This window comes from Crocodylus siamensis, chromosome 3 (genome assembly GCF_052110815.1).
Source record: "Crocodylus siamensis isolate JL-2025a chromosome 3, ASM5211081v1, whole genome shotgun sequence".
NCBI lineage: Eukaryota > Metazoa > Chordata > Crocodylia > Crocodylidae > Crocodylus > Crocodylus siamensis.
Genome location: NC_143397.1, coordinates 189457979 through 189475168, shown reverse-complemented (window position 1 = coordinate 189475168; position 17190 = coordinate 189457979). Strand labels below are relative to the sequence as shown.

The 17190-nt window shown below is 44.4% G+C and overlaps 1 protein-coding gene across 1 annotated transcript in view; it reads right to left on the bottom strand.

Moving 5' to 3' along the window:
- Positions 1-13217: 13217 nt before the first annotated feature.
- Positions 13218-17190, bottom strand: part of LOC149869243 (lipoxygenase homology domain-containing protein 1-like) — a 270001-nt gene continuing 266028 nt past the window's right edge. Inside the window, exon 58 of the mRNA XM_090037326.1 lies at positions 13218-14434. Coding sequence (XP_089893452.1) covers positions 14397-14434 — 38 coding nt within the window. The 3' untranslated portion in view covers positions 13218-14396. The remainder of the gene's footprint in view (positions 14435-17190) is intronic.

Here is a 17190-nt window from a genome sequence, read left to right as displayed (position 1 = left end):
TCCTCCTCCGCGCCCCCCTTCCCCGGAGCCGGAGCCGGCCCGGCAGCCGCTGGAGCGCCGCCTGCCTGCGGGGAGCCCGCTCAGCCGCCCTGCCCCGCCGGGCCGGCCCGCACCCGCACCCGCAGCCGGAGCCGGAGCCGGGCTGTGCCGGGGGAGCGCTGCCCGGCCCGGCGCATCCCGCCCTCCTCCTCCTCCCCCCGCCGCCGCCGCCACCCAGCTGACTGACGCCGGGAAAGAGGATGACCTCATCCCTCCTTCCCTCGCTCTGCCGCTGCCGCCGCCCCCAGCACCAGCCCCGGCACCGGCGGGCGGGGCAGGCGGGGCGGGGAGCGCTCGGCCCGGCGGGCCCCGCAGGCGCGGGGGGGGGGTGGAGGGGGGGCTGCTGCGGCCAGGGGGTGGAGGGGGGGATGCCGAGCGAGGGGCTGCGGGGTCCGGCAGCGGGGAGGGAGGGGAGCGGGGCCGGGCTGCCCCTCGTGGCTGCAGCCGCGCGCCCCGGGATGGCGGGCCAAGTTTGCACATGACCCCCGCGGAGAGGCCGCAGGAGGCGGCGGGGCTTGTTCCCCGCGGAGCCGCCTGGGCCTGGCGCTGGGGGCTGTGATGTGATGTGATGTGTTGCAGGAGGCCAGTCCCCAGCGCCGCCGGCCTCGCTGCTGCCCCCCGCGCCCGCCGGGGAGGGCTGGGCCCAGGGGGGTCCCCTCGACTGTCCTCGGGCTGCTGCTGCTTTTGGAGCAGCGGGTCCGAGCTCTTGGTCCCGGGCGGCAGCACGAGCCCGGGGGGCCGCAGCAGCTGCCCGTTCATTCATTCACAGGCCGAGCTCGCTGCCGGCTCAGGCGGCGCCCTCGCCTTTCCCCCCCGCACCTCCCTCTCGGCTGCTCCCCGCCGGCGGGCGGGGCGGGGCGGGGCGGGGCGGGGGAAGTGAGCGCCCCCACAGGCCTCGCGGCAGGGACGTGGCGGGCGGGAAACCCGCACTGCCCCGCGGCACCGCCTGCCGCCGGGCACCCCGGGGAGCTCTTACCTCAGCGCCCTGTTCACCCTCTTCATACTACATCAGTTTATATATACCCATATATACAGTATATTGTGTGTGCATATATGTATTGTATGTATATCACACACACACACACACACACACCCCCCCACCGCGGGCTTCTCAGCCTCTTGAAGACTCATCGTGTGTGTATGTGTACAGTATACACACACACACAATCCCTCCTTGTGCTTTGGCTGGCATTTCTTTCATGATTTTTATAGCTAGGCGGGGGGGAATCTCACATAAACACCCACATACACACACACACACACCCCTGCCCATGGCAGGGGACTGGACTTGATGATCTTATAGGTCCCTTCTGTTCTGTTTTTCTATGGTTCTATTATATATATAGATATGTATATGTGTGTGTGTGTGTACACACACATATACATACTGTACATATATATGTATATGTATTATATGTATATATCATCCCCATCACCCAGCTAGAAAAATCATGAGAAATGCCAGCCAAAGCACAAGGATTGTATGTGTGTATATATACATATACACACACAAGTATATAAATATATGTGTGTGTGTGTGTGTGTAGTGTGTATATGTGTATGTACAGTATATACACATGCACACACACACACAAATCCTTCCTTGTGCTTTAGCTGGCATTTCTCTCATGATTTTTCTAGCTGGGTGAGGGGAGTGATATATACATATATACACACATGTGCACACACACACATATCCTGCCCATGGTAGGGAACCAGACTTGATGATCTTATAGGTCCCTTCTGGTCCTTCTTTCTATGAGTCTATGATATATATAGACATGTATATGTATATTATATATATATTATATGGATATGTATACATATATGTCATCCCCATCACCCGCCTAGCAACATCACAAGAGAAATGCCAGCCAAAGCACGAAGAGGGGTTGTGAAGCCAACCTGTGCTCTATGCGCACAGCCCCTTCCGCTCCTCAGCTGAAGTGGAAAGCTATGTAGAGACAACCGCAAACACCAGTTCACTAGGCCTTCCCACTCTTCATGTCCCTACACTGGCTATAATACCAGCTTTTCCCTTCCAAAGATATACCTGGTGCAACCTGCTATGAAAACAGGCTAGCTAGACTGTGTATTATTGCATTAAACTACATGTGCTTAGAGGTCTGTTAATGGCTGTATGGTTAAGCACTTAGAAGTCAGGCATTGAAAAGGTGATGATTGCACACAAGCTCAACTTTGCCCCCTGGTGCGGATGCATTACAAGTCACTCTTTCATTACATTATGGCATAATGTTCCTCAAATAATATACTTTTGCTCTGCAACCTTAAATACTACTACATAGCTGTGCTTTTCATTGCTATTCCGTGTGTAACCTTAGGCTGGTAACAATCCATTGGGTCTTTATGGATGAAGCGCATCAATGGAAACTCCTCTTTCTACAAATTATGATAATTTAGCCAGCACTTATATGCTGCATATTGTATCCACTATAGTCTCTTGTCAGTGCTAACGCAGTTAATGAAGTTGATTTAGTGTCTCATCAAGTTTTCACTATTACTATATCATACTTAATCGCAGAAGAGTGTCTTGTACATTGCTTTTGATATCTTACTTTAAATTGCCTTTGTTTGTCATACATAGGGTAGTACAAAGGGCCAGAAGCTGCTAAAAAGGTATAGGTTATAGTATGAGAGATGAAAAGGGAGGGGTGATAGATGCTGGTCTTCCTTCTGCACCTCCTTTCCCTGAGCAGGCCTTCCTGTAAGGTTCATTATTCACACAGAAGAAGCAAGTGTGTTGAGGAAAGCAGATTGTCCCAATCAGTCACGCAGTAGGTACTCAAAAGGCTGTCAGAGCCCCCAGCTGCATTTCCTTACCTTGTGTGTCCGTTCTAGGAACCAACATATGTGCATGGAGCGAGGGACTTGGAGGAAGGCAGTGGTAGGAAAGGAGCTGGTTGCTGGGTGCAGAGATTCCCCTGACATCCTCCACCAGGTTTTAAAACAGCTGTACTGAGGAAAGAAATTTATGCCTCTGTAGGACTGAGAGAGGCAAAGTTGGGTGAGTAGAATCAGCTGGGAACAGCTTTTGACATGATCAAATGATGTAATAAAATGACATCAGAAATAAGTTTGACTCCTTTGCACCCCAATAGAGAGCTCTCGCTTGTGAGTTTATGTATCCAGGAAAGGGCATATGTGAGCAGACATGGTCAACATTAGCCCAGGCTGCATTATACTCAGCAGGACTATGTACCTAGCTGGCTCTTCTGAAGAGGTTAATTTTCTAGTTTCTGCATCAGTACATGGCTGCACATTTTCTAATTTGCCCTTTTTGTTTCTGTGGGATAGCTAGTGGTGACCACAGTACTTTGGTTCCATGGAGCAGTGAAGACAATTTGTTTCTACAACCTGTCTAGCTACCAATAGTTTTCTTTATCTACATAATGAAGGCCCAGATTTGTTCTCCAGGATTTTTAAAGAAGCAGTCAAGTCAAGAGAAAGACTTCAATTGACCATGGCAAATTTAGAGCTCAAGGGCAGCAGGTGTAGATGTAAACTTATGCCCACTTTAATGACGGGCATTAGATACTTGTACTTAAAGGGAGCTTTAGTGAAAATAAAAGTTTAATCCAAAATGCCAATAATGAGATGTGAAAACTATACAGGCAGCTCCCTTGAGTGGGAACATGCATTTCCCTGAGGGACAAATAGCAGTGGCACTTGTGGTTAGGTGCCCCCAGGCATGCCCCTGCATGCATACTCTGGCATGTGGCAGGTTGCTGGTGGGAGGGCGGTGGTGGGAGAGAGGGTAGGGAGGCTCAGCAAATTAGTAGTGCGGTGAATGCATGCACTTGTGCCACAGACCACATGTTCACACTCATGGGGACATGCCCTACTATTCCATTTAGAATCTGAACAATAATCTAATCCACAAAAAGGAAAACACCCAGGAGATCCCTTCTAAAATAGTTTCTTCCTTTTCTTTATCTCAGCTAGATAGATACCTAATAAAAAGCATTCAAAAGTAATGCAGGTGTAGGATAAGCACCTCTGTAGGTACAGGGATAAATTCTCCTCTGTGGTGCACAGATGAGCTTTGATGGAGCTGTAAAAGGCTTAGGAGAATTCAGAAATATACACATAAACTGGTGTGCATTCAGCAAGCCAAGGTCATTTCTGAATCCCAAGGGTATTCATTACAAAAAATAATTCAAAGGTAAACAACTATGATTGTGGGCATCAATATAGCTGCTTCAAAAACCAAAAGGTAAATTTCTCCTGCAATGACTATCTCCTTTCTTTGAGAAAATGTTTGCTCTCTGTTTGCTCTTCATCTCTCTGCTTAAAGGACGTATTTTCATGTGTGTAACATCTTGTGCTTTTGCTTTGTTAGAAGTCTTAACAAAAGAAAAACAGATGGAGCATCTTTTTTAAAAATCAAATAATCTTTGATTTTAAGAGCTTTTGTTTTATTCTTCGGGGTGGGGGGTTGTATTTGATTCTCTGTTTCTGAGTGTGGCTCTTGACCAACTCAGATCCTCAAGTCCAGAAAACTCCCACTTTGATTCCAACCTTTTTCTAAGAAGCATACCTTCTTCCTTTTTCTCTTCACTATTTATTACAGTTTTCTTAGATTCATAAATTATCTTTCCTACCGTCTTCTTTAGTGGTTCTATAAAGTGTCTTTATCCAGTGTCATTAATCTGATTTCTGTTCTTACTCACGGTTCCCTCATTTTCCCTTTAGAGTATCTTTGTACTCTACAGGATTAGTTACTTTCTACATGCATCAGATCCTGGCCTTTACCAAAGCCTTTTCTTTTGCTGGGAAAAGGATGCACATCCTCAACACACACTTTCAACAATCCTGACCCGATGCTCTAGGAGTGAGATCCTTTCCTGTCTTTTCTTCTAATCTAAACCATAAAAGGTAAATGTTTTGGGGTATTTCAATTATATTCAAGAAAACATTTAGCTCTTGATACTTACTGTAACTAGGACAGAAAGTCCTTTTTTGATGTCTTCCAAAGGTACTCAAAACCTTTTTCTCATTATATTGCTATGGCTTGCTGTGGTGTGATTCTATGGCATTAAACGGGTGAAACAATAGAGAATCAGACTGTTTTTCCTCTTGCTTTCAGTAACTCTATGACTTTTCTTTAAAACATTACTAGCACTTCCATAGTTCAGGCAGAAACTAGCATTCCTTCTTGGGCCTGATGTGAATTAAATCCAAGACCACCAGCCTATTTTTTTTAAAGAAGCATTCCATTCAAAATTATCATTGTACAAAATATTCATTGATTTGCCTTATTTAAATCTATTATTGTCGAAACTTAAAATACACACACAAATGCTAGATAGCTAGCTCTGATAAAGTCTGCAATACACAATATTTGTTTAATATTTACATAGTACATGATTTATTTACTTTATTTCCATGAAAAATACACTGAAAAATATTTTGATGACATATCTATTTTTTCTGTGGGTAGGGGAGGGGGCATTTTACAACAATGAAGTAGATTTTTCAGTCAGTTAACTTATAAGTACAAAGAAAAGAATCAAAATTTGCTCAGTGATGTTGACTTTGTTCACCTGTACCTTACTGTTTCTTGTAGTATTATATAAAATAATAAGTGTCTAAATGTAATGTATTTTTTCAGACCATGTACTACTTATTCTAGATCACTTCAAGATTCTGTAGTACTGCATGTATATAATATAGGTGGAAATATGTATACAGGCATGTGCCAGACATTTGGTTAGTTATAAAAAGGTTAAAATTTAGCAAGGTCATTCAGAATTTTTTCAGAAATTATTGTGTATTGTAACATCCATATCTGAATATATTTTCTGATATAGGTATATTTAAGGTACAATTTCTAGCATGTGTATGGGTAAAAACTATGCAGTTTTGTAAGGCAATGGGCTCCAAACGATCAAAGTACTTAAGTAGTTACCAAACATTAAGCAGTCCAATTGAGAGTCCCAATGGAAGCAGTGGAAATGCTTATGTACTTAAAGTTAGACAAGTACTCAAATTTTTTGGTAAATCAGGGCCCTAATTCTTAATCTGAATTTTCACCATTAAGAGTAAACATTTAATTGTGAAAAACTGTATTTAGATTTATGTAGCCAGGGTGAAAGCTGCAAACAGACTTCTCATTCCTCTTTATATGTGAGCATATGAGTTGAAATCATATATGAATCTATCTATTCTATATCTATATATCAATTTCCACTTCAGCATATATATATATATATATAGTTGAACCCTAACCTTGTGACATTTTTAATCCCTTCAACTCTTCTCTGCCTCCCCAGCTCTCCCCCTACTCCAAAGACAACTAACAAAGAGTGAAACAGAACTTTATTACAGGAATAAAGCCCGCTGGGGGATGGGGGGACTACTGCCCCTGCTGGCCCGCTGAATGGCCCTTGCAAAGCCAGCGGACCAAGGCACTTAAAGGGGCACTTAAGGGAGCCCACCCCTGCCCCAGCCCTGGCACAATCTGTGGGCAAGGCAAGAGCCCCCAAGGGGACACTTGCCTGCCTATACACTAATGCCAGGAGCCTGGGCAACAAGCAGGATGAGCTCGTCCTCCTGCTCAGTGCAAAGAAATATGATGTCATTGGGATAACGGAGACCTGGTGGGACTCCACCCATGACTGGACCGCGGGTATAGAGGGCTATACCCTGTACAGGAGGGATCGTGTTGACAAAAGGGGCGGGGGTGTAGCTCTCTGTGTGAAGGAAAGCTACATGTCCCTGCAAGCTGATGTTGGTGACCGGCATGGACAGCTAGAGACCCTCTGGGTAAAAATTCATGGGGAATTCGGCACAGGGGACACAACCGTGGGAGTCTACTACAGACCTCCCACTCAAAGTCCTGAGCTTGACCAGGAGTTTGCCCAGGAACTGACTGAGGCCGCTTGTTCCAGGACCTTGGTTGTCATGGGTGACTTCAATTACCCGGACATCTCGTGGGAAGATCACTCAGCTAAATCTGAGCGGGAGCAAAGCTTTCTCTCTTTGCGTGGATGACCTCTACCTGACTCAAGAAGTCTATGGGCCAACGAGAGGCAAAGTGCTGCTTGACCTGGTACTGGCTACGGGGGACGACCTAATCGGCGACCTAGTGATTGATGGGAAGTTGGGTGACAGCGACCATGAGCTGATCACCTTCACCATCCGCCGTAAAGCTGGCAAGTCAGTCAGCAACACAGAAGTCCTTGACTTCAGAAAAGCCGACTTTGACAAGCTCAAGAGGCTAGTCAGTGAGGCCCTCAGGGACCATGACCCCAGGGAGTTGGGAGTTCGAGAAGAGTGGTTGCTTCTCAAGGAAGCGATCCTCAGTGCACAAGCTAAATCTATTCCAACACGGAGGAAAGGCAGCAAGAAGGCACAGCAGCCCCCCTGGCTCTCCAGAGACCTAGCGGACCTCCTGTGGCTAAAAAGGAAAGCCTACAAAGGATGGAGGATGGGATTCACCTCCAAGGAGGATTACTCCGCGCTGGTCCGGTCCTGCAGGGAGCAAACCAGGAAAGCCAAGGCTGCAACTGAACTCCAACTAGCTTCAGGCATCAAGGACAACAAAAAGTCCTTTTTCAGATATGTGGGGAGCCAGAGGAAAAGCAAGGGCAATGTTGGACTCCTGCTAAACCAGATGGGGCAACTGACAACTGACGCCCAGGAAAAAGCCAACCTATTAAATAGGTACTTTGCGTCAGTCTTTCATCAGTCACACGGGATGCCCATGCCTGCTATGGGACAGGGAAATCTGGGTGAGGGGGATCCCCTACCCTCCATCAATGCTGACCTCATGAAGGAACACCTTGAGAAGCTGGATACCTTCAAGTCAGCCGGCCCTGACAACCTGCACCCCAGGGTACTCAAGGACGTGGCGAGCGTCATAGCCCAGCCCCTGGCACGGATCTTTGAAAACTCCTGGCACTCTGGTGTAGTGCCCGAAGACTGGAAGAAGGCCAATGTGGTGCTGATCTTCAAGAAAGGGAGGAGAGTGGATCCGGCTAACTACAGGCCCATTAGCCTGACTTCTATCCTGGGGAAGATCTTAGAAAAGTTTATTAAGGAGGCCATCCTTGAGGGACTGGCCCAGGCTAACATTCTAAGGAACAGCCAGCATGGGTTTGTTGCGGGTAGGTCTTGTTTGACCAATCTCATTTCCTTCTATGACCAGGTGACCTATCACCTGGACGAGGGAGAAGACATTGATGTCATATATCTTGACTTCAAAAAAGCTTTTGATCTGGTATCCCATGATCACCTCTTGGCCAAACTGCCCAGTTGTGGCTTTGGCTCCACCACGATCCGCTGGCTGGGAAATTGGCTTCGTGGTCGGACCCAGAGGGTTGTAATTGATGGCAGTCACTCATCGTGGTGCCCTGTGACCAGTGGGGTCCCTCAAGGCTCTGTCCTGGGACCCATACTGTTCAACATATTCATTAACAATGCGGACATTGGAGTCAGGAGTGGACGGGCTAAGTTCACCGATGACACCAAACTTTGGGGCAAAGCATCCACGCCAGAAGATAGGCGGGTGATCGAGGCTGACCTGGACAAGCTCAGCAAATGAGCAGACGAGAACCTCATGGTGTTTAACACCGAAAAATGCAAGGTTCTTCACCTTGGGAGGAAAAACCTGCAGCACCCTTATAGGCTCAGCAGTGCTACGTTGGTTAGCACTACAGAAGAAAAAGACTTGGGGGTCATCATTGACCACAAGATGAACATGAGCCTCCAATGCAATGCTGCAGCTAGTAAAGCGACCAAAATGCTGGCGTGCATCCATAGATGCTTCTCGAGCAAATCCCGGGACGTCATTCTCCCCTTGTACTCGGCCTTAGTGAGGCCGCAGCTGGAGTACTGCGTCCAGTTTTGGGCTCCACAATTCAAAAAGGATGTGGAGAAGCTTGAGGGAGTCCAGAGGAGAGCCACGCGCATTATCAGAGGTCAGGAAAACAGATCTTACGATGACAGGCTGAGAGCCATGGGACTCTTTAGCCTGGAAAAGCACAGGTTCAGGGGTGATCTGATGGCCACCTACAAGTTTATCAGGGGTGACCACCAGGATCTGGGGGAACATCTGTTCACCAGAGCGCCCCATGGGATGACGAGGTCGAACGGTCACAAACTCCTGCAAGACCGTTTCAGGCTGGACATAAGGAAGAATTTCTTTACTGTCCGAGCCCCCAAGGTCTGGAACAGTCTGCCAGCAGAGGTGGTTCAAGCGCCTACATTGAACACCTTCAAGAGTAAATTGGATGCTTATCTTGCTGGGATCCTATGACCCCAGCTGACTTCCTGCCCTTTGGGCAGGGGGCTGGACTCGATGATCTCCCGAGGTCCCTTCCAGCCCTAATGTCTATGAAATCTATGAATTAGGAATGGTAATATGGAGGAAGGGGAAACGATTTGTATTCTCAATTTCCTTTTTTTCACTCAATAAGTATACATTTATTTTCTTTTTTTAGGTGATGAGTTTCTTCTGGGCTATATTGAAGGTTGTTCTACAGCTGTGACAGCACTAAGTGGCCTAATAACCCATCAGAGAATAGCTTTCAACAATTTATTTCCAAAGTCATTGTCTTTCGAGTCCTTAACCGCCTTACAAGAAAGCATGAGAGACTCCTAGGCCTAAAATAGGTGAGAAACAGACTCTACAACATTATACTAGCATACAACAAATGAATATATTATCCGAAAAGCGTCTTTGGGTAAATGTGACATCTTTTCTTAGAACAAATAAATAGTTGGAAAAATTGTTTTTTGCAAGCTTCAGGGTACAAACACCCTTCTTGAGGCATAGGGAGAGTCTTCAATTGTTATGATATTATCCTTCGTAAGTATATCATGAAATTTAGCTGTGGAGGAATGGTAGAGATAAGGACCTGAGTTATGGTTGGTAAATCCTGGAATTTTAACTGAGGTTTTTTTAGACTTTCTAACGTTCTGGTTTTTTGAGTCACGATGTTCTAATTTTCTGGTCAAGCATTTTCTTTAATCCCTAAGTCTGTATTTCTAGCCATTTAAAACATAAACATAAGCTTTAAGCACTTTTTGAAATCAGTACCTTGTTACTGCTACTTACAAGCTTCATTTTGCCTTAACCAATTTTTTTGTCTTGGAATTACTCAGATCTTTCATCATTCAGCCTTTGAAACATTCAGACGAAATTAGAGGGAGGGACTCTCCCACAATTTCAGTGAATGCCAGCCCAAGCAATGTGACAGAAAGAGTCTCTGCTCTTTTAAAATTGTGCTTTTGTAGAAGCAGGAGTCCCAGCTTCTTCTCTGACTTTTAAAGGCCTAGGGGAAGTAATTTCTTATATAAGTGACTTATTGTATTTAGGGATTTGGAGTTAAATTTCCAAAATGCTTAATAACAGAGTCTAAGTCCCAGTTTGAAAACAGATTCTGCACTTAGGACTAGATTCACAAAGTGACTTACACAACTAAACCCAAAATTCAGATTCTGAAAACCTGCTGCCTAAAGTCTGTTGGGACCTAAATTTCTGATGCTTGTTTTCTAAGTACCTATAGTTCTGTTGTAGTGTGCTGCCTCGAAGCATCTCAGTCTTGACAATGATGGGGAAACAGGTGCTTCCTGCATGCCTACATCTTAGAATGAGTCCTTTGCTTCTTTCTCCCCCTCTTCATATCCCAAATGCATTCTTAGAGCACACTTACCAGATCAGGCTCTATACAAGACACCAGAGATGAAGTCTGGATTCTCTTATATTTAGTAGTGCAGGGTTTAGAGTACACACTTACACACTCATAGAATTGAGCCTTGACTTTTCCATCTCCTAGCTAAGGAGAGAGAACTCCCATGAGATTGTCCTAACTGTTCAGCTGATGGGTATAGCAGTTGGGTGCGCTCTGAATCTTTGCTGGAGTTGCTCCAGGTTGCTTGGACTTACTCATTTACCCAGAGAGAAAGAGAATGCGACTCTGGTGGTTTGTGCAGCCATCTGGTATGGAATAAACCTGGGTTCTAGTCCCTTTCCAATCAAAGTATTTAAAAGATTGTCATAATTAATTATTCCATGCAGAAAGGAACAACTAGAACAGAAGGGAGTGAGAGAGCCCCACCCACTAAAACCTTACTTTTTTGGTGGTTAGACTATCCACATGGAAGATATGGATTCAGAGTCCATCAGCTAGAGAAGGGTATTTTCCTTGGATCTCTGAAATTCTAGGCAAGGGTGTCAATCAGTGGGCTATTGGGAACAAGGACTGAGAGCATCTTCGCTAGCAGTAATGAGAAAGGGCTCGATTAGGCACCTAACTACCAGAGAATGTTCAAGGCTGCTCCTCCTGAGTGGAAAAGGTGCTTCATTCCAGTCTGGAATTAGTCACCTAGGACCCAGAGTAGAGGCCTCATGAGCTTCTTTGTCCATCTGGGCAAAGCTGGGAGGATGGTAGTGGATTGGCACCCAAGAGCATATCTGGGACCAGGACCCCAAGGGTGAAGTCAAGGGGCTCACATGCCTCAAGAGCTGCAGGGCCCCAGCTCTATAGAGAGGAGAAGATACCAGGATGGAGTCCAGGCAGCTGGGGGGTTAAGTCTCTCACCTGTCCCCACAAAGTTTACTACCACATGCCATGTTGAGTGAAGAAATTAACCCCCTAATTTGGCACTATAGAGAGCACCCCCTCTGTTTTTACCCTGGCTTCTTTCTTCCACAGCACATATCTGTCAGGACCTGAGAGCCTCCTTGACACTACATCAAGCTCCCAGCCTCTATTTATATGGTCCAAGATTGAAGCTGCTGGCATAGGAACATAGCTGCTTCAATTCCAACCCTCGCCTCTCCAACTTCTGTTCTAGCGCCCCCTCTTAGTCACTGCCCAGGGCTTGTGCCCCCCTCACCCAACCCTAGCTATACTACTGAGCCTGAGAGAAGCAGAATTTAAGATACATTTATCTCTTTTAAATTTCCTATTGACTATCTTACATGGCTCCCTGGGCAGTGTGTTGGCCTTTATAGAGCACATTCTTGGGTGCTTGTATGTCCCAGTGTATTGTGTAGGGGATCCTGGGCTTTCAACCTGGGGCCCAGGATTTCATTAAGTAGCCAACTGCCTAGATTTGGCACTATAATATTCAGCTTTGTGATGCCTAAGTCCTTTTCTGAATCTAAGTATTAAGAGCCTACATCCTACTTTCAATAAGAACTTATTTTCTAAGGGCCAGAGTCTTTTTTATAATGAACCTGAAGCAATTAAGTCACTTAGGCACTTTTGAATATACTACTCCAGAGCACTGTAAAACTCGACTTGGCATACTAAATTCTAACTGTTCTAACCTATCACTTCCATGTATGACATGGAAAGAGATTTCTTTTAATACTCAATACACCATGGGACAGATCTATTTCTAGGCACAGTGGCACAACTACAAATTGGGAGGGGTTTGGAGTCAATCAACTCTGTCCACTGGGTGAGTGAAGCCAGTGCAGGGTTTGGAATAATCGTGTGTTAAACTATGCAAACTCAGCACATTTTCCAAGCAGCTTCTGCTAGTTAGACTTCTATGTTATTTAAAGGTGCCCTCTCAAGGTGGAATCCCCAAGGAAATATAGGGAATATATCTACCATAGCCTTGAAGTGAATCCCTTGTAGTGTTGCTATCCTTGTGAACATAGAAGGGAGTAGTTTGTGTTCCCCTGCACCCAGAGGACTGAACCCAATACCTTATTTGTACGCAATACAGGTAAAGGAAATCATTTTCTAATAAAGAAGCCAGCTGCTGAAATAAGGTATTCACAGTTACTAATGAAAAACAGATTAGGAAGGCATCATTTACACTTGATAAATCAGAAATGGCATCAAAGAGAGTTAGTATTACAAACTATTAATGAAAGACATAATAATGAAACAAATCACATAATAGATCACAACAAAGTGATTCAGTGTAATGAATACTGATACTAAGTAACTGAACTGTGCACTCTGGGGATACAATTTTAAATTCATTCCAATGTGTATAGTAGCAATGTAAGCACAAAGAGCACTTTTAGAAAAGATAAATTGACCCTGCTCAGTCAGATCACATCATATACTAGGTCTTCTGTTTGATGACCTTTAGGTAGATAAAAACAGAACTCAAATGCCAGAACCCATTACATTTCTTTATTAGATCTTGTATCAGATTAGCCATTGAGGACTCATTTTCTATTAAACTATCAGCCAATATTCTTTATTTGAAAGAATAATGAGAGATTATGAATATAACATATAATTTCTTTAAAATGATAACATGCAAATAATTCCTCAGAATGCATTACAAATGAATTTAATTCCTATAGTTATAAACATTTAATGTGATTTCTTACTGCATACAATTTGATGGCCCTCTGAAGGGCAACTATGGGGAGAAGAAAAAAGAAGAGAGGCCTAAGCACTAAAGTTAAGATCTGAAAACAGAGGTTAAGATTTAGGAGTGTTTAAGACAGGGATTGGGGCCAGTCTTCAAAGGGGACAGGTGCACTTGTATAATTCACATCTAGAACTTGGTGTATATTCAGATTGCCTTTACCACCAAACTTCAGGAGTTCTTCAATTCTTGATTTTATTTCAGGCCCATCTCTACTAGAAAAAACAACACTGGTGATGCCAATAGAAATAATAGTCCTCTTAAAAGCGTTAATGGCTTTTAAGAAAGAGATCCACAAAAGTCACATACTGCATAGGCATCTGCCAAAGATAATCATTGCAGTGTGATGATTATCACTAATGAAGCTGCTAGAAATTCTTTGTTTCAGGATTCTCACTCATTACATAGCCTGAGGATCTAAAGATTCTTGTTTCTGGTCTTGGCTGGGATATATTTATGCATCAAATTTCAGTGGGTATAGTTATTTAACTACATGGATGTGGAGAAGTGGAATATAATGCATGGTTATGTTGGAGAGGGCTGTGATTTAAGAAGTGATTTTAAGAAAATGTAAAATTTAATAAATATTGACATTATTAAAGATTTTACCCAAGTGTTAAATATGACTAACGTACACATGTAAAAATAATGAAAAAGATGTTTTGCTTAATATGTTACTACATATAGCTTATATGACAAATGCTCATCTCTAACTCAGAAAGCCTTAACATAGCTTGGAATTTCTGCTTTATTTACAGTTCAATTGTGCAACGCTATTAAGCACTCCTCATAGGATTGCAGTGCGGTGTTCACATTAGACATGTTTAATTGACTCTGAGGTTTTAATGTATTGTTTTGACATTCTTTCATAATAATTACAGTACCTTCATAATTATAAAAATACAAATAAATCAAATCAGCATGAATTTGTAGACGTGGCATATTCGGTCTGAGTCCTAAAAAATGTAACTAGGAATAAAGCCGTACTACAGTGCGTCCATCATTTTCATCCTCAGCAAGCCACCTTGAGGGAAAAACATAAAAACCCATAATAGATGCAATAATCTGAAATCCTCCCCCGCAAAAAAACGCCCCCAAAAACAAACCAGACAGGGATATAGGCCTGCTTTTGCTCCTACTGATTTCATTGAAGATTTTGGCACTGACTTAAAAGAGAAGCTGTAGTAAGCCAAAAGGAAAACATGACATCTGCATAAGTCACAGAGATTATTTCATTTTGTGGCCCAAATCCTAGAAATCTAAGACAAAACAAGTACCCCTTTGTTAAAATATATTATGTTCCAAGAGTCAAGAATGAAAATGAACTAAAAGATGCCTCTTTACTGGCCCACAGAACCCTGAAAATTGCATAGTGGCCCAATCCTGTTCCTGTACAAGTCCCTGTATGTTTTGTCACGGATTTCAATGGCAGCAGGATTCAGTTGATACTTGCTGATGGAAGACCAATAGTAACATTACAGGCAGCAATTTTAATCATCAAAGATCTTTTAAGAATACAATTAAGAGTCTTGCAGCCCTTCTGTGAAGTAGGTTTGATAAACTAGATATTCTTGAGTTTTCTGGCCCATTTCTGTTGTTATGGCATGACCATGATGCTGAAAAACCTCTGAGTGTGAAGGATTCCCCAGTTAATGAAGAGCTAATTTAACTGGCTCTGAGGCAAGCACTCCTGTAGCTGTGTCAAGGAGAAGGAGGGGATATGGCTGCAATACTATTGCATCATACCTAATCTTAACTGGCATAAAGGTTTTTGGGAGTTGCAGTCAAGGAGAGGAGTGGGACGTAAGCCATAGCCTTTTAAAATAACTGAACTCCTGGCTGAAAAGGAATAGCCACTTCCACTTATGATCTGAATTTGTGAACCCTCTTCTGCAATTAAGTGCCTACGCCATTTTTTTCAAAACAGGCATCTGATCCATAACACTCAACAGTACAATGGTTAAGCCAGTCACCGGGAAGATATGAAGACTGGTTTTCAAATCTCACTGACCCCAATTTGGAACAAGGGTAGTTATACATCCCAAAAGTATACCCTTATGTAATGGGGCCTTCACCTCAATACTGAGGGAGAGAGGGAGCCAGAGAACAGCTGGCTGGCTGGCTAGCTCCAGCCTTCTAAAGGGACTAAAAGGGGCAGAGGGCCCTTTAATGAAATGGCCGCCTGCCCCAGATGCAGCTAGTACAGTGCAGCTAATGACTGGCAGGCCTGGGGTGGAAGTGTTGGGTCAGTTGATTCAAAAAGGGGGTTAGAGGTCTGAGGCCTCAGGGGATGGGGGGTCTGACTTATTAAGGGGGAAGGACTCCAGCCTGTGGGGACCTGCAAGGAAGCCCCTGCATCACTGGGAAGCAGAGCTAAGTACTTTGGTCACAGTTTTGTTTGCTATGATGTGATATTGAACCAGAGTTGAGGGAAACCTTTTATTTGGGAACAGATACTCATATTTTTGTTGTGTTGAAGTTTGAACTGGAGGGCTGGGTTGTGGATCTATATCCACAGAAGAATGCCTAGTACATTGGGTCCTAAATCCTTCAAAAGGTAGGTGGGTACCATAAGGGGGATAAAGCTGAGAGGGTCAAAGTCCAGCTGTGAACCCTGAGAGGGTGGAATCTGAAGGCAGTGTCTGGGGGAGCACTGCTATCAACTGAAGACTGCATTGTGCATCAAAGAGACAAGGGATGAGGGGTCCCTTGAGTTGAGAGGCCCAGCTAGAGCAAAATGAGCTAAGACCAGGGGGCTGAAGCCCAGACAAGGATCTAACACCTGAAGTGAATCCCTCTGACCTCTAGGGGCAGCCTCCAAGTACAGCTATAACATCCAGACATGGCAGGAAAATGGCAGGATGGACCCCTGAAAGCTCAGAGTGGGTAAGGGAAGGGGAAGATCCAGGCAGCCACCAGAGGGTTAGGAAGATGTGGCCCCTCCAGCTTGGGGCTTGGACTTGCTACACCTTACCTCAAAGCTAATTGTTATTCTGGAATGAGGTTCTCTGACTCACATGTTAGAGCTTTTGCACTTTGTATATATACCTACATATTCATTGGAGCAGGAACTTGAACCTGATTCACCCACATGCCAAGTGAATGCCTTAACTATATCTGCCTGTACGGTCTCTGTCTCTGTCTCTGTCTGTCTCTCTCTCTCACCTCCCCCCCCCATCCCCTTCCCCACCCCCGGCTAATGAATAGTCAATTATATATGTAAAAGTTATAGCTCAAAAAAAGGAGTCTGAGAAAGGATCTAGGATTTAGGCAGTGTTGTGAATGCCCATTGACAAAAGCTCAGGTATCGAGGAGGCAATAAGAAATTTCAGTGCCTTACGTCTTAGTGATGCATGGGACAGTTAAAGAGGGGTTTTGAGATATCACAGGGTGTGTCTACATGGATAGTTATGCATGCCTAAACTCAATGTATCTTTTTTTAAGGCACATTCAGGCAGTCTAGGCACGTGTCTACACATAAACATGCTAAAGCACATTAAGGCGCATTAAATTTTGGCCCGTATAGCTAAGTCGCATTAGCTCACATTTAGCTATGCTAATGTGCATTAATGCAGAGTGTGTCCACTGATGCACACTGCTAATGTGATCTACATGTGGTTTAATGTGACTTAGCTAATCACGTCTAAATTTGGTATTTGCTTTAAGCAAGTATCAAATTTAGATGGGATTAGCCTAAAATTACATTTTTTAAGGTACATTAAAGACCTGCACATGTGGACACATGCCCTTAATGCTCCTTAAAATAGAGATTTTATGCTA